The 23,230-nt window shown below is 34.9% G+C and overlaps 1 protein-coding gene across 3 annotated transcripts in view; it reads left to right on the forward strand.

Annotated features, from left to right (window-relative positions):
* The first annotated feature begins 249 nt into the window (after positions 1-249).
* The window catches only part of LOC150090678 (kinesin heavy chain-like), a 400,102-nt gene continuing 377,121 nt past the window's right edge, over positions 250-23,230 (forward strand). For all 3 annotated transcript variants that reach the window (XM_090372178.1, XM_090372181.1, XM_090372188.1), the window contains exon 1: positions 250-830. In XM_090372178.1, the coding sequence (XP_090228304.1) occupies positions 696-830 (135 nt within the window). In that variant the 5' untranslated portion in view covers positions 250-695. The remainder of the gene's footprint in view (positions 831-23,230) is intronic.

The raw sequence follows: 23,230 nt of genomic DNA on the forward strand, positions 1-23,230 counted from the left end.
GATAAAGATAGTATAAAAATCACTTTCAGAAGAGCGTCTAGAAGTCCCAATAGCAGTAGAATAAACTTATGTTTTCGATATTTATGAAATAATGTTATTCCGCTATTGAAGACTATTATACATAATGTATAATTGAATGGCTATTGCCCGTCCCGAAACTTAATTACCATGTTTATATTTAAATCTCCAGTTTAACAGAATGACGCACTCACATGCGACTTCCGCATTACCGGCTTGCTGCATGTAAAGCACCTTCCCATAATGCCATCTAAGGGGAAATATGGCCGATCTCTTTCAATTCTAACAAATGTTTGTTGCTGGAAAATACCAGCAATATCCAAAAGTTCGAGTTACTTGAGAATAACTGTCAAGGGAATAACGATACCAAAAATCAACTTAGTGATTATTGTTTATGAACTTTTAGGCAAAACGAGTTATGCACAATGATAAGCTGATGATTCATACCTTTCACCTGAATTTCCACTACGTTTGTCAGGCAGTCCAATAGTTGACGGAATTCTTGTCTGTTCTGTTGTAGCAATGGGGAATGTATACACAGTTTCATAGACATAGTGCGTTGGCTGCATCGTTGTCCAAAACGAAGTCTACAGAGATTTTTGTTCCTGTACATATATTCCACGTAGCCGCATAACTGATTTTATATATTTAACAGTTGTATTTCATCATTTTCAAAAATGACAGAAAATCCAGCTGAGGATAGCATCAAAGTCGTGTGTCGATTCAGGCCTTTAAATTATGCCGAAGAAAGGGCAGGTAGTAAATTTATTGTGAAATTTCCGCAAGGTACCGAGGAGTGTTTGTCTTTATCGGTAAGTTTCTAAAACTTAATAGGTATTTAGAGGTTAATTTTAATCATAATAGGGTTACATTTATTACAGTATCGTATGCAAAGTGCGTTTGGACTTGTCAGATTGCAGCGATCTAAAGAGAGGAATGATACAAGAAAAAGAAATTTTATACATAGATTGGATATGAACATTTGTATATAAGGAATTATGCTTGTTTTTTTTTTTTTTTTTTTGAGATATTGATGGAGATTGGCATACCTTTTTTTTTTCTTCCTCTCACTCTGTAATTGCTTGTTAACAAACTCTCAAAAATTTTATTCATCTTGTAAAGGGTAATAAGTTTGAACATTTTAGATTAAATTATATTTTATTGATTTGTTTGAGTAATCGGAAACAGTTTAACTTTGTGTTTATCTAATTCATGGGAAATATTTTGGCCAAAAAAAGAAACTTGAGATTTTCTTACCCTACCCTACGAAGACGATCGCTATTTGAGTTCTCAGCTTGATACATACCATATAGGATCCAGCAATGTGGACATCTCCCCCACCTATCTTGTTTGCCAGCTACTGTATATATTGCACTTTTGCGTACAAAGGACAGGAATAACTAAAGGGGGGAGCAGAAATATTTTAGTGAGAACTAAACCTTGAGAGAGAATCGTTATTGTAAAAACTTTGGATGTAACTGGTTACAAGGTTAAACGGTGTTGCACTTCACGGCCAAAAGGCCAGGGGTTGAATGAAATAATTAATATTTCCTATTCACGAAGTTTGCCTTGTATATAATTTATTTAGTATAGTAAAGTTTTATAATTAAATTTATCATGATATATATATATGTGTGAGTGTATGTGTTTTTTTCTTTTTAATGGCGCTTATTGGGCCAATTGGCATAATTACAATGGCACATAAGTATTCATTAAACTATAAGCTAATATCTAACCTATTATGCATACTAATAATAATATATAAAGCTTATAGGCATTTGCTGATTTTTGCACATTCAGAAAGATTTACTATGTAAATGCAAGAGAAATTTACAGGTATTTATAATACAACCAAATTATTATACATAGAATCAGCCATTACTAATCTGGGAATTGTACTTTAACTGTTTTTTTTTTTTTTTTTTTTTTTTTATGGATATTTCACACTTGGTAAATTGCAGTATTAAATGTATACTTTTTATTCCCTGTGCAGACTGGATGATAATATTCTACAATGAAAATTGTAAAATATAGACAGACCAATGAAAATTGGTCTGTCTATCTTAATCTGTTTCTGATACATTGAAGTCCTAACTGTATCTGTGGTATTTTACTTTAATATTTCTCTAAAGTTGGGCAGACACTCTCTAGTTCTATGTATATAATTCTCTGGAAGCCACATATCTTATTTCTGCTATACTTTGTCATGGTATTTGCTGGTTCCAGTTAAATTTCTCTACTGTTGCTGACAATGGAGAAACATTGATTATAATATTATAATGCGAAGTTTTAGAGATCTTCAAGTACCGTGTTAATACACTAGTAAAGGATAGCGAAAGCTTAAAAAGCGGTACTCACCTTGAATTAATCTGCGATGGCTTACTTAGGTAGCGTGGTTAATGTTTAGGTTGAATTGTTAAATTGAATAAAATTAAAAGGGAGGAAGTAGGTAAGTGTTGACTGAGTTAAAATAAGCACAAGAAGACAGAAGCGTACACATCCAATCCTTGGTTGTCATTGGAGTAAAGAAGCAAAAGAATAATTGAAAACTAAATAGGTGAATATGGTGAAGCCAATAGTCGTTACGGGGACTTTCATTAGTTAAAACATCTTCAGTTGGCAATGTGTGGAGAGAGAATGCGCATGGTATTTAATAAATAAATTATACTCTCGTGATGCCTTTTTTGACATGTGGGAACTTTAATTGCGAGAGGTTCCAAATTGGGGAAAGATTGAAGGGGAGTTTGGAATTTAGAATTTTGAGGTTTGAGTGGTGCTGGTACCATTCAATCATTAAGTTACACAAAACCGACCATCCTTTAAGACCAATTGTTTCATACAGCAAATCAGCTTTCGCTAATTTATCCTCCTTTCTGGTCAAAATTATAACCCCTCTTACTAAATTTTCCACATTCAAGATCAATAACACCAATCAAGCTTTTCAAAAAATCAATAATATTACAATAACCGATACAGACATCTTAGCTTCCTATGACGTCACTTCCCTCTACACTAATGTCCATATTCCATTTACTTTACAAGCCTTACACAAGTTTTTAGAAACAGACGATACCTTAACAAAACGTACCTCCCTTTCTATAGACCGGTGTTTCCCAACGTGGGTCCCACGCCCCACACAGGGGAAATTTGATTGTTCAGGGGGGCAATTCAAAAATTGCTCGTCTAGAGTTTAAAACAACCGCCTACTATGACTTAACTTGTACAAAAGAAGAATTGTTGGTAAAGTCTGTTTATTGCTCATATTGCAACTGTCAATCGTACTCTTGAGGCTAGTTATGAAATTTCTTTACTCATTGCTAAATCTGGGAAAAATCATACTATAGGAGAGAATTTAATCAAACCATCAATATCAGCATTTCTTAAAACAGTTCTGGAAAAAGATGACAAAGACGTGAAAGCTATGCCACTCAATAACAATACTGTTAGCAGAAGAATAGATGAAATGAGTGAAGATATTGAAATACAACTTGTTGGAAAGCTGAAAACAAGAAAATTCTCAGTGCAAATGGATGACTCAACTTTGAGAGACAGTGAAGCCGTACTGATAACTTATGTACGATATATTGATAAAGGTAATTTTTCTGAAGAAATGTTATTCTGTAAATCATTAGAGAGCATCACTACCTCCAAAGATATATATAATAAGCTAAAAAATTACTTAGATGACAATAATATATCAATGAAAAATATAACATCTTGCGCTGCAGATGGTGCTCCTAATATGATGGGCAAAAAAAATGGCTGCTTAAAATTGATGAAAGATGAGAATCCAGAAATGCTTCTTGTGCATTGTGTTATTCATAGGGAAAACTTGTCTCTTCAAGCTTTTTTGTGAAGAACAAAATGAAGACCATGTGAGACTTTTACTTCACACTGAAGTAAGGTGGCTCTCGAAAGGGAACTGCTTGAAAAGATTTATGGAACTATTTGATACTATTAGTGACTTTTTAAGTGACAAAGACAAACCTAAAATGAAGCATCTGTTAACAGTCGATGGTAAAGCATTTGTGAGTTATTTAGCCAATATCTTTGAAAAACTAAATATATTAAATAAACAACTTCAAGGAACAAATAAAACTCTCGTCGATGCAAAAGCGAAGATATTTGGTTTCATTACATTTATTAAATTATGTCAAAAATATATTTAAAAAAAAAAATTTGAACAGCTTCGTTGTCTGCAAAAATGTGAAGTGACTGATACCGCTGTATTTGTTATTGTTGATCATCTGAAAATTCTGTCTGATGATTTAAAAGAAAGGTTTCTTGATTTAAAACAAATTGATTTTCCAACCTGGATGATGCAACCAATGTTAGTGGATTTGTCTGATGTATCAATGCAGTACCAAGAAGAATTCTCAGAAATGCAAAATGATGAGTCAGTTAAAACTTTATTCAATATAAAAGAAGCGATGGCATGGCTTTGTGATGAAACAGAAATTAAATACCCAAATTCAACCAACTTTGCAAGAGAACTGTTGTTACCGTTTCCATCTTCATATTTAGCTGAATGTGGATTTAGTGCCATAAATGATTTGTTACTAAAGAAAATAAATCGACTGGATATCACAATGTCTATTATATGTTTTGAAAATTTACGTACTATTTTTTTCTTAATAATTTCCTAATGATTTCTTCCTAAAACCTAAGTCTCGTGTCCTGAACAAGTTGTAATTAGGCTTCATTTAGGGAATAATTCAATTTTTGAATATAAAAAATATATATATCGGTGTTTTCCAACGTTACATAGGGGGCATCAGAATTTTAGAAAGACTTAGGTGGGGCATGGTAAAAAAAAGGTTGGGAAACACCGCTATAGACCATATTCTTGAGCTCGCCACCCTTCTATTAGAAGCAAGATTTTTTTAGATTTAACAAAAAAATTTTCCAACAAATATTTGGCTTACTAATGGGACTAGGCAATTTTGGCCCCATTGTCTGAAATTTACCTAGCCACCATTGAGAGCCAAATTCTACACCCCTTTCCCCCTGAACTAAAACTATACATGCGATACGCCAACGACATTCTTGTAATAGGCAACAGATCCATCATTGATAACCTCTTCGTAAAACTCAACTCTATATATGACAGACTTAAATTCACCCTTGAAATTGGACAAAACAATCAGATAAATTTCCTCAATCTCACTATCTATATAACAGGCACAAAATTAAATACGAAAATTTTCAGAAAAAATACAAACATCGGTAAATACCTACATTTTGCTTCTCATCACCCCCTAAACACTAAAAAAGCAGTTTTATATAATCAGATTCACAATGCACTCAAGTACAGTCCCTTACCAACCGACCTTTACAACGAAATCCAATATCTCACTGACAAATTTATATCCAGAGGTTACCCCCACCAACTTATTTTAAACACAATCTCCATCGCTAAAAATAAAATTAAACTTAACAACCCAACCAAAGACAATAAAAAAACAAACATCCGCATAGTCCTCCCTTATCACAATGAACTCGTAGGACAGTCTATTTAACGACACTGATATTTCCCTTGTTTTTTCCACCAACAACAAATTAGGATCCTTCTTCAGTACCTATAGACACACACAAATATCCTGCAAACAACCTCAATAATATAATATACCTCATTAATTGTCAACCAAACTGTAACACATGTTACATCGGAAGTACCACTACCAAATTTGGCTCATCAAAAACATCCAACACCTGTGCATACTATCATTTCCATAGTCTCATGTCTAACCAATCTGTTACAGAACTTACAATTCATGCCCAGACCCACAACCCCCTCATTGACTCTGTCATTTCCATCATTAAACTAAAATCTAGCTACAGAATACTTCAATATGAAGCCCTAGCTATTGAATGGTACTGGCACAACTCAAAATTCTAAATTCCAAACACCCCTTCAATCTTTTCCCAATTTGGAACCTCTCGCGATTAAAGTTCCCACATGTCAAAAAAGGCATCACAAGAGTATTATAATTTATTTATTTCTTAAATACCATGCACGTTCTCTCTCTCTCCACACATTGCCAACTGAAGACGTTTTAACTAACGAAATTTCTTGTAACGACTATTGGCTTCACCATATTCACCTATTTAGTTTTCAATTATTCTTTTGCTTCTTTACTTCAATGATAACCAAGGATTGGATGTGTACGCTTTTGTCTCCTTGTGCTTATTTTAACTCAGTCAACACTTACCTACTTCCTCTCTTTTAATTTTATTCAATTTAACAATTCAACCTAAACATTAACCATGCTACCTAAGTAAGCCATCGCAGATTAATTCAAGGTGAGTACCGCTTTTTAAGCTTTCGCTATCCTTTACTAGTTATAATATTATAGTATAATAAAAAGTAGTTTGCTGCAGAAGATTGGGGTGGAGGGTTATGTTGTTGTTTTCTGTGGAGCATTTGCACTGGTACTCCAGAAGAACTGAGCCATCAGTTTTATATAAAGTATGCTATATTTTTTGTTAAATTGATGGTCTGTATATTGGTTTTTATTGTGACATGTTTTTTAAATTGGTTTTCAGTAAATTTATTATGCTTAATTACTTAAAAAATAGCCTGAGAAGGAACATTTAAATATTTTCCTTGGAATGACGAGGAAAATAATTGTTTGAAGAAAGCAACCAATTAACTGATGAACATTAGTTTGTAATGTGTAGTAACAAATAAGTAGTGGCTGACGAGGATATAACCTGGGTCTTGCATCTGGTGAGTATGTGCTTAGCACACCCAGGATCCTGAGCTGGATATCATAATTCTTTATTCTTCTCCTTCTTCGTAATTTGCTTCTACTTCTTTCTCCGTCTCAGGGTAACTCATAAATCTTTTTTTTTTTTTTTTTTTTTTTTGGCTGGTGCAGCATAAGCCTCAGGTTTCCTTGCACCATATGGCTAATAATAGTAATAACCAGGGGTAATTAATAGGAGGGCTCGTGTGAATCCACTGTTAAAAAATTAGTTTACAAGATAAAATTTAAGACTCTTAACTAGAGATGGTCTATAGCTGAAATTCTTCTCAAGTGAGCTCTTTGTTAACAAATTGACAGCACACGCCTGGATATAACTTTGTCTACAAATGAGAACAGAATAGCATGCAGAATACGGTAGTTGTCTATGTTGGTAACAACCATCTGCATGTTGTCAGGGTTTTTCTTAAATTTGGATAGCCCTCACTCAGGCGCCTCTGTAGCCAGGTGGGCAGGAGCAGCACTGCGTAGCACACACTTCTTGATTAGACTGGGGTTCGAGCCTGTCACCACTAAATATGGAGGATGCGGAAAGGTCAGGGAATGACCACCGCATATCCCCGGAGCAATATGGCCTTAGTTGCTAATGCTCCTAAAAAAAAAAAAGAAAAACCAACCAAATCAGCCCTCACCCCAACAGTTATTCAATTTTTAAAGGTATCGTTGGTAGTGTGAGATCAAGGTATATGATATATCAAAAGCATAAAACAATCCAAAATGAAGAATGGAATATGGCTTCTTGAGACCAGTGGGGGAGAAGGTTGCAAAAGTTGGTTTATTCAGAAAGTGGGAATTACCAAGAGGTCTAGAAATGTTAATTATATTTATTGAACCACACACAATCTATGGCATTCAATCCCAGAGACAACCATAGATTAGGCTGGGGGGGTTACACATATATTGCCAAAGTATTGTAATACTGGATGCAATAAAAATAATTTTGACATGATATACTTAGATTGCAGAAAAACTTGATACTGTTGCACAAATTGAAATGATGTAGCATTAAGCAAAAGTTATTGCTATGGATAAAGGGATAGTTGAGTATGAGAAGACAGTAGTTATCAGTGGGTACTGCTCATTTTGGAATAATATTATTAGTGGAGTTCAAAGGGTTCAGTGCTGGGCCCATTGTTTTCTATATTTATTAATGATATTGTTGAAGGCATATCAGGCTTAATATCTAAGTTTTCAGATGATACGAAGGTTGGCAAGGGTATGCTATTGCAACAAGATCTAGAAAGATTAGACAGATGGGCTGACAAGTGACAATTGAAGTTTAACATTGGCAGATGCAGGTACTGCATACGGGTAGTAGTAATCCCAGGATAACATACCAACTGCGGTACTATGATCAGGGTAGCGGAAAGTGAAAAGGCTTGGGGGGGGTAGGTGCTTCCGTAGCCAGGTGGGCAGGAGCAGCAGTGTGTAGCACACGCTTCTTGATTAGACCGGGGTTCGAGCCTGTGACCACCAAATACGGAGGATGCGGAAAGGTCAGGGAATGACCACCGCATTATCCCCGGAGCAATATGGCCTTAGTTGCTAATGCTCCTAAAAACCAAATGACAAGCTTGGGGGGTAATTGTGCAGTCTGACTTTGAAGTTCTCTGACATGAGCAGTGCAGAAAGGCTGCTAGGATAGCTCATGATAGCTTTGTCAGTGCTACACAGGAATTTTTCCATTAGATAAGATAGGATAAGAGGTAATTATTCTACTGTATAAGGCCACATCTCAAGTACTACATACAGATTTAGAACCTCATTTTTAAGAATGGGTGCAGAGAAGAGCAATAAGATTAGTGAGGGAGAACAAAAGGGTACTCTTATCAAGAACGACTTCAGTTCTGCAAATTGTACATCTGGGAATGAGGCATTTGCAAGCAGAAGCAAATTGAGGTATTTAAGGTTTTGAATGGATTGAGTAAGCTAAATGTTGACATCCTTACTTTTGTTCAGACAGCACACATAAGGGAGGGTCATAAATTGAAATCGAGGAACAATGGTTGTAGGTGTGCAGAAATTTGCTTTTAACCAGAGGGTAGTTGACTGCTGGAACAAATTTCCATCTGGTGTGGTGGAAGTGGAGTAGTTTGATTTAAGGAAGGATGGACAAATTATTAGAGGGGATGGATAGGTGATGTGGGAAGTTTTTTTTTTTTTGTTCTGGCTGATACTTGCATTATTTGCTACTACTACTAATAATTTACAATAAATATTTGTTCCCTGAAGTTTGCTATAAACATTCTTCTAAAATGCTGGTCCCACTTTTGAATAAAGTGTTAAATTTCAGTGTAGTCCAGCTGTACTGTGACTATCTTCTACTTGCACCTTTGCCCTGGTGGGACTGTTATTGACCTTGGGTATATCAATTGTACAAGTCTTAAAAATATTATGAATGCTTAGTATACTGGAGTTGACTGCCCAGGTGTGAAGCAATATAAGTAGCAGTTAAGGTATAGGATCCAAACCATTGTAAAGGAATGGCTAAGCCCCTGTGATGCTATGCAGTACTTAGTATCTCTTAGTGCATTACCACCACTTTGTTTAATGGAGGCTTGAAGTGGTTCAGCTCAGTGGAGTATCTAACAACAATCCTCTCTGAAAAAAAAATGTTAAAACTAAACTCAAAATTTTAAAAATATTGGATGTTGCCAGCCAATATGTTTAAAATTTTGTGAGTTTAGTTTTGACTTTTTTTTTTTTTTTTTTTTTTGCCACAGGCTTGTTAGATACTGCACTGAGCTGAACATATTAAAAATACTCTAGAAGGCATAAAATCAGATAACTTTGCAGCCTTTACTATGACTGGAGAGAGACCAAGTAGTGTTTATATGAGGGGCCACTGGGAAGGCCAGAGGTGTATCTAAAGTGGGGAACTTGGTGTGGATGCAAAAACATAAATAAAAAAAAATATATATATATATATATACAGTCCATTCTGGTTATTTGGGACACATCAGGACTAGTGCATTTTGGCCCGATTAAAGCGGCTGCCCCAATTATCCGAAGTTTCATGTAAATAGTTAAAAATACAATGTTACCCCCCTTTACAATTGGTTCACTGTACAATCAAATCACATTACGACGAACTCAACCTAGTAAAGTACCGTTCACTATAAACATTATGCAGTCATTATGATCACGTTGGTGAATTGAATTTTAATTTTATTAAACAGCGATTCTAATTAGAGAAAATATGAGGAATATTATCCACAGGCTATAAAAGTAAAGATATATTAAGCACAAATTTACCCTTTATTACCTTACCAAAAAATTAATGATACGTGAAAATCAGAAGAATATATGTGATAATCGGAATAATTAATACATACTGTGTAATATGTACATACTAATTAGTTGACATTTCTGTTCACTTTTTGTGTTATTCTTCAACTCTTTAATGAAATTTGATTGATTGTTTGTATTTTTAAAGGTCTCTTCATTTGTTGCTGTGGTTAACCAGTCTTTTATGTGTACAGTTTTTTCCCTTCAAGTTAAGTTTTTCTAATTTTCTCATCCTGTGTAACATGAAAATGAGCCCACGAATGCGAAATTTTGCAGGCATGATAAAGACTGTATTAACTGGTGCATTATGGCTGTAAGTAATCTGCACCAAAAACCTTAAACCAATTATTTTTCAATCTTATTACACATTTCAGAGCTTCCCAAACAGTGTGCTGCAGAAGGATTACTGGTGTGCCGCGAGAGATTTAATTTTATAAAAGTTTCATATAGTTAGGGAAGGAATAGGAAACAGTGAATTCAACTTGCGATAAGAAAATAGAAGAAGGAATGAAAAAAACCAGGACAAGAAAATAGTCCAGATACAATCCTTCCAGTCCACCTGCACCAGAACCAGTTTGACCTTTGTTGGAAGTATAAAAATCACGTTTTCTTTAATTTTTTATCTCCTTTTTTTTTTTTAACTTAAATTTGAAAAATATCTTTTAAATGCAAGGCAAAAATGATTTTAAATCATTTCTTATGCAAGAAAAATTTCTAAAATTTAAAAATAATCAGCAGAACCCTTTAAATATATATGTTTTTTTCCTCTTATCTTTGATAAAAATCTTTTTTTTTTTTTTATACGAAAACCGAGTTTGATATCATGCTTAAATGCGAAAAAATGAGATTTTACTTACTTTAGTCGCGATTTGTTTTTTGTTTTGCATATTGGTTTTTTTTTGAATTATTTTGGACCATCTTGCACATTTTCCTACTGAAAAGATATACGTATAATAAGTTATTGCTTACTTTTAGAAATAAAAATCAATGTTTATATCTAAAAACAAATATTTATTCAAAATATATTTATTAAATTGCTTCATTAAGTAGTTTATATTTAACCAAATATAATTTTTGTAGATATTTATTTTCCACCCATAATGGAAAACGTTTTGAAGAGAGCCAGAAAGTCATCAGATTCACGGAACAAACAAAGTAGTCCAAAGAAAATGACAAAGCCAGTATTTAGGCAATATAATGAGGAATACATCAGATATGGATTTGTATGCTCCAACAATTCATCTCTTACTCAACTTGTGTCTTATTTGCCTAGAAAAGTTATCAAATGGAGCAACGGTCCCAAGTAAACTATGGTGGCACCTTACCACGAAGCATCCATCATGTGCAGAAAAAAATTTGAATTTTTTTTTAAGCATCTTCAAATGCAAAATAGGAAGCAAGGCTGTTTTATGAATTCGATTACAACAGTATCAAATAGAGCTCAAGAGGCTAGTTATAAGGTCACCCAATTGGTAGCCAAATCTAAAATGCCTCATACAGTTGCAGAATCGCTTATTTTACCAGCCTGCATGAAATTGTTAACACTATGCTTGGGGCAAAAGAAACAAAGGAAATCGAAAAAGTGCAGCTTTCGAATAACACTAGTAGTAGACGCATTGAAGACATATCAGATGACATCAAAACAAAATTTAATTCAGAGGATTATCGAATCTAAAATATTTTCATTGCAAATTGATGAAACTGCAGACAGTTAGTAACTGTGTTCAATTAATAGCACTAATTGGAATCATTGAAGAGAAATGCTTGATGAAAGAACATTATTTGTTTGGCAAAGAACTACTAAATTGCACTACTGGGGATGAAATATTCAAAGTGGTAAATGAATACTTTGGGACAAAAGATATTATGGAAAGAATGCTTAAGCTTGTGCTGATGGTGCAGCTGCAATGATCTGAAGAGTTAAAGGTTTTACATCAAGAGTTCGTTCTGAAAATTCAGGTTATACATTGTTTTATTCACATAGAAGCTCTCATATCTAAAAGTTTGCCTGTGGATCTGAATTCCACATTACGTGTATCAAGATGGTGAATTTAATAAATTACAAGCCATTAAAGTCATGTCTGTTTTCAGCTTTGTGTGAAGAAATGGAATCTGAATACCACTCTGCTATTTCACACTGAAGTACATTGGCTGTCCAAAGGAAGAGTTTGAGCTAAGAGAAGAGGTGAAAATTTTTTTTGTGAATAATTCTTACTTTTCTGATTTAATGAAGGATAGTTATTGACTCCAAAAACTAGCTTACTTAACTGATATTTTTCAGCAGCACCTGAATGAGCTAAATTGAAATTTGCAAGCATCACATAAAAATATACTAACGTTTGCGGACAAAGTTTATGGATTCAAAGAAAAAATTCAACTTTGGGAAAATGAGGTTAAAAATGGATCACTAATGATGATTAATTGGTGTTATAATTTAAATCCTAACGAAGAATTACTGGGATTAGTAGAACAACATTTGTGTTTGCTTGAGCTAAAACTTCATCACTATTTTGAAATACTTGATGTAAAAAAATTTGATTGGATTTGAAATCCATTTGCATTATCCCTAGAAATTTCAGCATTACATTTATCAACGAAAGGAAAAGAAGAGCTGTTATATTTAAGAAATGATTGCGCGCTTCTAGTAAAAATGAAAGAAATCGAGTTATCCAAATTTTGGTTAATGGCGAGAAAGGGGTTCCCTTCAATCGGAGAAAAAGCAGTTGACACTCTTCTTCCATTTGCTACCATCTATTTGTGCGAACAAAGGTTCTCGTTGATGGTGACTATCAAGAATTCAAAGAGATCATCATTGAAAAGTCTGGATAAGGAGTTACGCATAGCCATTTCAAGAATAAAACCTGATATGAAAATGTTACGTTCACAGAAGCTAAAAGTTTCTAATTAAAAAAATTTGAAAAGATATTTTATTTTGAAGTTTTGTATGAATTTAGTATTAAATATTTAATATCTTCCTTAGTATTTATATTTCACTTTTCTTATCATAATTACATATAATATAATGCAAATGTAATAAATTTTTTCACAAAGTCCTTATGGACACCCCAAAATCTGCTCCAGTTTATCTCTGTGTGTTGTACAAAAATTATAAGTTTCCAAGTGTGTTGTGGCTCGAAAAAGTTGGGAAGCACTGCATTTGATGCGACTACTCATTTTTGCTAGGAAATCTGCTTGCTGGTTACTTACTAATCCTTAATGTGAACGTCTCCATTACCTTTATGAAGTTTGAAAACCATTTTTAATAATTGATGAAAATTTATTATTATCTGATTTGCTCATCTATAGCTATATGAAACTCAGATTTTAATATATGGGGCTAGTGGTCAGATTATTCAGATCTTAGTTGAAAATTTTGAATAACCAAATATCTTTAATGGTGTTCACACTATTAAAGTGCTTAGTTATACAGTATTGTCTGTGACATTTTTCTTTGATATTCTCCAAGGTTGGACAATTAGACTGTGTCGTTTTCCAGTATCTGGCTGGTCATATCCATTCATGTATCACATAGGCCTTCTGTTATTTATCTAATGGAGTGGTTACTTAATTGATTACCAGTTAAATCAAAGGTAGATGATGCAATCAATAAACTGTTGATTTCAGTAGACCCTGAAGCTAGACACCACAGCAATACAAATATTACAAAATCATGCTTATACTCGGTAATTTCAGTCTGAGCATGCCTTTGTAATTCTGGAAAATACAATACGGTATTTTGCAATTTTACCATATTCCCATATTCATTAGCATTAGTAGAGGCATTTGATGCAAGAAAGCAAGCTTATGCAGCATCAGCCAAAAAAAAAAAAAAAAAAAAACCACTTCTACTTCACCCCTCTGTTCGTTCAAAATACCTGCCAGCTGAGCCTTAAACTTATTTAGGCTATCAACTTCCACAACAAGGGATGGAAGTCTGTTCCACCAACCAACCACCTGCTGGCTAAAGGCAAATTTCCACACGTCTATCCTACATCTGTCTTTCCTCAATTTGAATTTATGCCCTCTCAGGTGATTATTCTGAGCGAGAATATATTAATTATTCTCGATATAATTCTGGATTATTCTCAATATAATCTGATATTATTCTCGATATAATCCGATATAATTCTCGATATTATCTTCTGAATATAATATATTAATAATTGGTGAAAGAATGTTAAAATCCTAGAGGTTATGATAAATTAAGAAAAATTATGGGCTGAATTATCAAGCCAATATAAAGTGGAGGAACTGTAAAGGAAAATTAGTACATCAAAATAATAATATAATGCAAATACAATGGAAATAAAAATGAAAATGTTATAGCTGTCATCAGATATGGGGGGGGGGGGGAACATATTTAGAAAATGGTCACATATAGGTAATGCAGATATGCATGATCTGATGTCAGCAGAAATAATTATTGATACATGATCAGGTATTTCATCAGGGGACTACACTTGACCATGTATCAAGAACTGCATTTCTATACTTGTCCATAGTAGTAGAAGAAAAGTGAATGGCCAAAACAAGTCATGGTAAAGAAATTAGCACTTTCTAATACAGTATGGACAAGGTAGTCCCAACGCAGTGTAATTTATTGAGATAATTTAGTTAAAATAGAAAAATGTTAAAATGAATATGTAGAATTCATTGTAGGATTTAATTTTGTGTAGATAGGAAATCAATTTAGAACAAGCAAATGGTATAAGGGTGAGGTATTAAATTGAGGAAGTGGAAGGGAAAAAGAAGTATTTTAAATAAATAAAGAAGAAAAATAGAGTTAAAAGTAGGATAGTAGGAACGTTCGTTTCACCCTCGTATTGCACTAATAGTTCAATGAACTGGAAAAAGTTAGAAATAGACATTAGAAATATAAAAAGCATAGAAAAAGTAATTAAAAGATGCTAAGCTTGCTGAGGTTGTGAGGCCCAACCTTATAGTAAGGGCTTCGGCATTTGTAAGCATTAGTTTAGTTTAAAAGGGAGCTAATACCAAAAGTTTGTATAGAAATATGTGTCGAACATGCCGATAAAACGGAACCGAAAGTGAACATGTAGGGTACCTGGAATATTACAAGTAATGCAAAGTGAAAACCAGTCTGGCATCAGTTCAGTAGAGTAGCTGAATGCAAGCAGGTTTCAACCAAGTGAAAGATATATTTACATGATAGAGCAATTTATAGCAGTGAAGTGGACTTAATAGTAAGCAGCATGGAAATTCAAAAAAGCGGAAATGCAGCGACCTGTATAGTCATATTTAGAATACAACTGCATGGAGATAATTAATAATAAGCTATGGAAAAAGTGAGAGATGCGATTGGAATAGTATAGCTTTAAATGTAATAAAGTCATACACTATTGTTAATGTTGTGTCAAAAACCATATACACATAGACCAAAAGATAGGGTTACGTTATAATAAGCTGAATATTAAATGTATCAGAGAAAGAAAATACGAATTGTAAATATTTTAAGATATAAATAAATTGATAATCTATTCAAATTTGCGTGCAGGTACATCCAAGGAAAAATAACTGGTTTAAGTCCATGGAAAATTAACATGGTGACTTGAGATCCTACAATGGTGTAGTAAAGGATCCAATATTAAAAGAACATGCAATAGGCCCATGAGTATGAAATGATTCCAAGGAAACATTTAAAGTATAGAAGATAATAATTCAATGTATATAAAATATACACTTCCACAGGTAGTATTAGATGCATTTTCTGTGGAAATATAAGTAAATGCAACCAAGGAAAGAGAATCAGTAGACATTATATCCAATGGTAGTAGTTAAGAATCCAGTTTTGAAGTGATATAAATAACATGGAATAAGACTGGGAATATGTAGTAATTCTTTGGAAACATTTAAAACTAGAAGAAACCACAGGAAGCATCATATGTGAATTAACTGTGGAAAGAAGGTGATTGAGACCAAGAAAAAGAATTAGTTGACATTATAACCAATGGTAGTGTGATTAAGAATCCAATTATGAATAGGTATACTTCCAGGAATGAAAGTAACATGGTGACTAAAGATCCAAAGGTGTAGCAAAGTCAGTGTAAAATAAGCAATTCCAAGGAATCAACTATAACATGAATGATCCAGAAATAATTCCAAGAATAACAAATTAGAAGCATCCATAGGTAAAAATTCACTGTGGAAAGAATAGTAGATGTATCCCAGGAAAAAGAACCAGTTGACAAATCCATTGGTAGTGTAGTTAAGAATCCAATCCATTGCTAGTGTAGTTCAGAATAAATCCATGGGCACAAAACAGTCTTTACTTCAGATGGAAGAATAAGAAGTAATTCCAAGGAACCAAATATTTTGGATGTATTTATAGTAAGGAGATTGTATAAAGTGATATATACAAAGTTAAGTGGATATATACAAAGTTATAGACCAAGGTCACTAAAATCTGAAGGCTGCTATGTGATTTTAGTGGAAAAATCTAGAAATAGATATTCAAAGGTATAGTATGTTAACATAAGCATGTAAAATTCAAGACCCACAAAGGTCAATTCTACATATAATATAAACCTTATCCTAAAACAAATTAGTAAAATCAGTAAGGACTCAATGTGGGTGGTTAAATATAAATAAGCCAAGATTCAACATGGGAAGTTAATTAAAAGTAATCTCATGAATGATTATTAAAACAAATCCAATGGATGTACTAGAAAAGTCAAAATATAACAGTAGAAACTTAGTGAGTAAAGAGACAAGGTTATCAGTCCGAAGATAATAGTTATCAGAAATCATATGCAGCTATTACTTGCCAAGTAGCGGAATTCCACCAGATAATTTACAACTATACAAATACATTTAGAACTGACCAGTATATAGTAAATTGTAGTTGAATTTTTTACTGATAAAATGTGAGACAGTATGTTATAAAGTAAATTGGGATATTATTGTTGACAAGCTTATCTGTAGTCACCACTGGTTTTTATTGTAATGTTCCAGGTATCGTACGTATTCACTTTCTTATTTTATTTTCGGTTTCGTTTTAGATTAATTTTATCGGCATATTCAACACATGTATTTCTATACAAGCTTTTAGTATTAGCTCCCTTTTATACTAATGCTTACAAATTCCAAAGCCCTTACTATAATGAGCCTCACAACCCCAGCAAGCTTAGTGTCTTTTAATTACTTTTTCTATGTTTTTTTTTTTATCTTTCTGCTGTCTATTTCTAATTTCTTCCTGTTTGTTGAACTATTAGTGCAATACAATGGTGAAACGAACGTTCCTACTTCTATCGCCATTTTTTCTTTATTTATTTAAAATACTCCTTTTTCCCTTCCCCTTCCTCAATTTAATACCTCACCCTTATACCATTTGCTTGTTCTAGATTGATTTCCTATCTACACAAAATTAAATGCTACAATGAATTCTATCTATTCATTTTAACATCTTTCTATTTTACCTAAATTATTTATACCTCAATAAATTACACTGAGTTGGCGCTACCTTGTCCATACTGTATTAGAAAGTGCTAATTTCTTTATCTGACTTGTTTTGGTCATTCACTTTTCTTCTACTACTATGGACAAGTATAGAAATGCAGTTCCTGATACATGGTCAGATGTAGTCCCCTGATGAAATACCTGATCATGTATCAATTATTTCTGCTGACATTAGATCATGCATATTTGCATTACCTATATTGGACCATTTTCTAAATATGTCCCCCCCCCATATCTGATGACAGCTATAACATTTTCATTTTTATTTCCATTTTATTTGCATTATATTATTATTTTGATGTACTAATTTTCCTTTACAGTTCCCTCACTTTATATTGGCTTGGTAATTCAGCCCATAATTTTTCTTAATTTATCATAACCTCTGGGATTTTAACATTCTTTCACCTTTCATAAAACTACTACACTTCTTTTTCTACTTTCCTCACCCTTCTAGTTGCTGGCACTTTGTATAACTATTACATCCATTTATGAATATTTAATTCAATATATTAATACAACTTATTTACTCTTGCATCCTTTAATGCTGCTTTGCACTTTTAGGTGCATCTCTCATACCTGATTTATTAATCTTGAATTTACAGAAACTATTTAATCAACTGTATGCCTTTTTTCATATGTAACTCTTTAAACATTTCCTGGGGTTACATTGAATACCCATATATATATATATATATATATATATATATATATATATATATATTTTTTTTTTTTTTATTTATTTAATTTTTTAAATTTATTTATAATTTTATTAATTTATTTTTTATTTTTTTTTTTTTTTTGCCATATGCTACACATGTGTTGGAGCATTATAAACAGCAATTACAAACCGACATTTTTTTTTTTTTTTTTTTACCCCCTTTCATATTTACGGATTGTTTTGCCATTCGATAGAGAGGGAATCAGAATGTTAAATTTTAGTTTTTCGTGAAATACTGTTACGATCGATCTGGCATGGATAACTATCTAGGCCTAATCGATCGTAACAATATTTCTTAGTGTAGTTATATTAGCACAATGCTTGCTTGTGTGTTCGCAAAATTGTTCACGATTGTCATTTTTATCATTTTGTGTTTGCGTTTCTTTGCTCTGGCTCCACACACACACACACACCGAACTAAGCGTTAAGAACTATCTTATATTTACTTAAAAAGTTGTGGAATATTTCAGTCCGCAATACGGAAAGCAGCAGTGAAACGTTTGTTCAGAATATATTTTCATTGAATTCGTTTTTTTTTTTTTTTTTGGAGGGGTGGGGATGTGTGTGTGTACATACAGTATATGTACGTTGAAGCAAGACTGAAGAATATGACGTAATGCTTAGGCGTCGTTGCTTTATACGCACCAGTTCTTATTCTGGTCATTTTATGTGATAACGTTCCAAAGGGCACTTATTTCTGCTTGAAAACTTATCGAGCATTTTATTCACAGAAAAGTAGATATTTACACGAATTAAGTACACGTGATATAAGTAGTTTGTATATACTACACGATTATTAATTTTCATGAACGTTTAGGAAGGACAAAGGGGGGGGGGAATTGTCTCTTGTTTTGGATTACAATATTTCTGCACTACATATCTGCTACTAGCCTGTCCATGGATAAACACTGCACTTCATAATTTCGTGGTTATGCATGTTATGAATACTTGTCTGGAGGGCTCCTTCAGAAACTTATCCGGCGACGTTTTTCCAATAGGAAAATTTCATGCTATTCATTCTCACCTTCTGTAAAAATATTCATTTTCCTGTTGGAAAAACTACTCGAGCGAGTAGCTGAAAAAAAAAAAAAAAAAATTTAACATTAATTTTTTTTTCGTTCACATTTCCTATTGAAGAAAACTTTTAATGTGGATTTTATTTTGAAGCTATTGTTCTTTACTTTGACAAATATATGACATTTGTGTAAAGTAACCAGACATCCCGGATTTCAGTCGATTTCCCCGGATTGGACATGTAGCCTCCATACTTAATGGAAAACATAATGCAAATCATTTGCATTACGCTTGCCGGGAACCAATATTACAACGGAAAGAGTTTTTTCGACAGTAAATAAGCTGTGAACGTCAACAAAAACACAGCTGACCGTAGAAACGCTGAATCAATACTACAAGTTAAGTGTAATTTTTGCAAATGTTTGGGAAGAATTTTACTAAAAAATAGCAAATAATGAACTATTTATATATTATATATTATTTAATTTCTCTGTTTTTATTGTTAAAAGAAGTATGTATTATTATTATTTCGCAGAAAAAAACCAAACCTTTTTTTCACTAAACAAAAACGAAAATTGATTAAAAATGACCCCTTTAATAAGTGGTTTTTTCCCCCTTTTAATCACAATTATTTTACTCAGTTCACATCCTTCACGCAACTGTCTGTTCGTTACGTAGCGTAACACGAGGGGGTACCGTGTACTGAATTTCAGCCTTTCTGTGAAAAAAATAAATATATATGTATACAGGGTCATATTATTATGACCACCTACCTAGTATCCAGAATATGTGCCTTTCGCAGCATGCACTGCAGCCAGCCGCCGTGGGAGGGACTGACTCTTAAGTCTGCAGAAGGTTGCTACGGGTATCCGTGACCATGAAGACCAGTGCACTCAGTTCCTGTAGGTTCCTTGGTGGAGGATCCATCCATCTGATGGTCGATCAAGGTGGTGCCATAGATTTTCAATTGGATTAAGATCCAGGTAATTCGGTTGCCAAGGGAGTAGCTTGAGGTCTTCGCCGTGCTCCTCAAGCAACTCATTGACAATTCTGGTGACATAGCATGGCGCATTGTCTTGCTGATAGATACCATCGCCACCAGGGAACATGGTCAACATGTACAGGTTTACCTGATCGGCAATGATCGATAGGTAACCATTTGTGTTCGGGGTGCCCTCCAGAGGTATCAGCGGACCCAAGCCATGCCATGAAAACATTCCCCAGTCCATAACGCCGCCCCCACCAGCCTGCCTTCTGCCAACAATTGCACCTGGGTTTCTGTTCTTGGAGGTTTCACACCTAATACACCACCGTCCATCACCCACTTGGTGGAGAAACCGTGACTAATCGGAGGCCACCTGTTGCTACTCGGACAGGGTCCAGTGTCAGTATTGCTGTGAAAACTTGACATTGTTTGAGATGAACTGCTGTTAGCATGGGTGCTGTCACCAAGCGTCTGCTCCAGAGCCCAATGCACAACAGGTTTTTGTTGCACTGTCATGTTGGAGACCTTTCTGGTGGCAGTTGAGTAACAGTGGTGCGCCGATCAGTCTTTAACAACCGTTTCAGCCAACATTCGCCTCTGAGATCAATGGCGCATAGGGGTTCCACAGTTGGCACTTCTGGCCATTAAAACCGTCCCATTTGTACAGTCTTGATACATTTTCACCATTACAGCATGTGAGCATCTCACAAAGTCTGCTGTTTCAGAAATGCTGGCACCCCTGGCCTGATAGCCAATGATCAGGTCTGATAGGTCATGTGATTTGCCCAGGACAGAGGCTGTTGCTGTGTTCATGGATGCCGAACATCAAGCCTTGTGTGCTTGCGGTGTGTGAACTTGACACGTGTGCTGAATGATTCGCTTGGTGTGTGTGTGTGATGTCTGCAGTGGGGGTTCATAATATTGTGACTGGACTGTGTGTGTCAAGTGACTATATATATATATATATATATACAGGGTGTCTCAAAAATATTGGTACAAATGTTTAGGGGAGGTAGGTAACATCTAAAGGAATGTGCATTGCATAGGAACCCATAACTCAAAACGTCACCGTAAGTCGTTACACGGCGCTGTTCATCAGTTCGCGAGAGAGAAAATTTCTGGTTTACTCATTCAAGCAGGAGTTGCTGCATGAAGAGCATGTGTCGATATATGAACTGTGAGCTGGCAGACATGCACCTAGTGTATGGATTAGCAGAGGACAATGGATGAGCCACTCAATGAATTTATGGAAAACGCTACCCAGACAGACATGTATCGGACAACCGTTTGTTTGTTTGTGCATCAAAATTTGTGCGATTATGGGTCATTTTGAGGTAACAGGAGTAGTGCAGGCAGACCACGTTCGACGCAAACTCCCCATGGAAGAAAGTGTGTTGAATACCATCCAGAATAATCCTACTACCAGCACACGTACCGTTACCTCTGCCTTAGGAGTATCTCGTTGCAGTGTACAGTGTGTCGTGCACGATGATTCCTTACACCCCTTTCATCTCCAAAGGGTTCAGTTACTGCTCCCCCAAGACCATCCTGCACATGTGGCTTTTGCACAGTGGTTTCTCCAAGAAAGTGTTCAAGACTTGAATTTTCCAGCCTATGTTTTGTTCATGGATGAGGCTTATTTCACTAGGGAAGGCTTATTCAATCAGCACAATGCTCATGTGTGGGCTCACAACAACCCACACGGTGTGCGCCCTGATGCGGCACAACATTGTTTCGCAATAAATGTGTGGGCAAGTATGGTCGGTGACTGCTTAGTCGGCCCATACCTGTTACCAACCCGCATGAACTCCGCTAAATATCGGATCTTTCTTGAACAAGTTTTACCAGCGTTACTTGATGATGTTCCAGCAAATGTGAGATGCAGCATTTGGTTTTAACATGAAGGGTAGACCTGCCCATTATGGAAGGTGTGTTTGTGACCATTTGAACAAGCGTTTTGGGCATCAATGGATTGGCCGTGGTGGACCCATTGCCTGGCCCCCACGCTCACCTGATTTATCAAGCCTTGATTTCTTTCTGTGCGGGCCCTCAAATCTATCGTGTATGAATCGCCTGTGGAGACGGAAATGGATCTCGGGGTGAGACTTGTCTGTGCTGCTGCTACTGTCAAAGAAACTCCAGGTGTGTTCGACCATATCTGCCAATCCATGCTGCGTCGGTGTCACGCAAGCATCGCGTCTCATGGTGGAACCTTTGAGCATCTGTTGTAACATCATGAAATGCATCCATCTCGTACTCCATTGTTAATATTATGTTAAATAAATGTTTGCCACTAATTACTGTCTTGTATCATTTCTGCTTCTTGTGCCTCTGCTACTACTTTCCCGTGACGTTTCCGGTTATGGGTTCCTATGCGATTCACATTCCTTTAGATGTTACCTATCTCCCCTAAACATTTGTACCAATATTTTTGAGACACCCTGTATATATAGTCAGGTGAAAACCTGACTGGTCCTTAAATTTTGCACACCAGTGTGCAAAATTTAAGGACCAGCTTCTCATAGGAGTTATTTGGATATGGGAAAAGCATACCAAAGGAACGTGAGGTACAGAAATGATGAAGGAAACAACACCGACACAATGGAAACAAAATGGTACAGAGGGACTTTATTCAAAAATGTCAACATAGTACTAGCTGCCATGATACAGATGCATCATTGCCAAAGATGGAACAATGGAAAGAGGTGGTCCTCAATAGGAGATATGGCCACCCGTAATGTCGATGCAGGCTTTGCACTGCCTGTCCATACTTAGAACAATGTTGTTGATAAGTTCTTGTGGTAACATCGTCCATTCCTCTGTCAGCACCATCTTCAGCTGGTGAACATTTTCTGGTGGACGTGGAAATTTAATCAATTATAAAATAATAATTGATTAAATTTTGAAAGCCAATTAAATAGAAATTTAACAGTGCCCCTCTGACAGGCACCAGGTCCAAATTTA

This window comes from Mastigoproctus giganteus, chromosome 1 (genome assembly GCF_048544385.1).
Source record: "Mastigoproctus giganteus isolate SK-2022 chromosome 1, ASM4854438v1, whole genome shotgun sequence".
NCBI classification, from domain to species: domain Eukaryota; kingdom Metazoa; phylum Arthropoda; class Arachnida; order Uropygi; family Thelyphonidae; genus Mastigoproctus; species Mastigoproctus giganteus.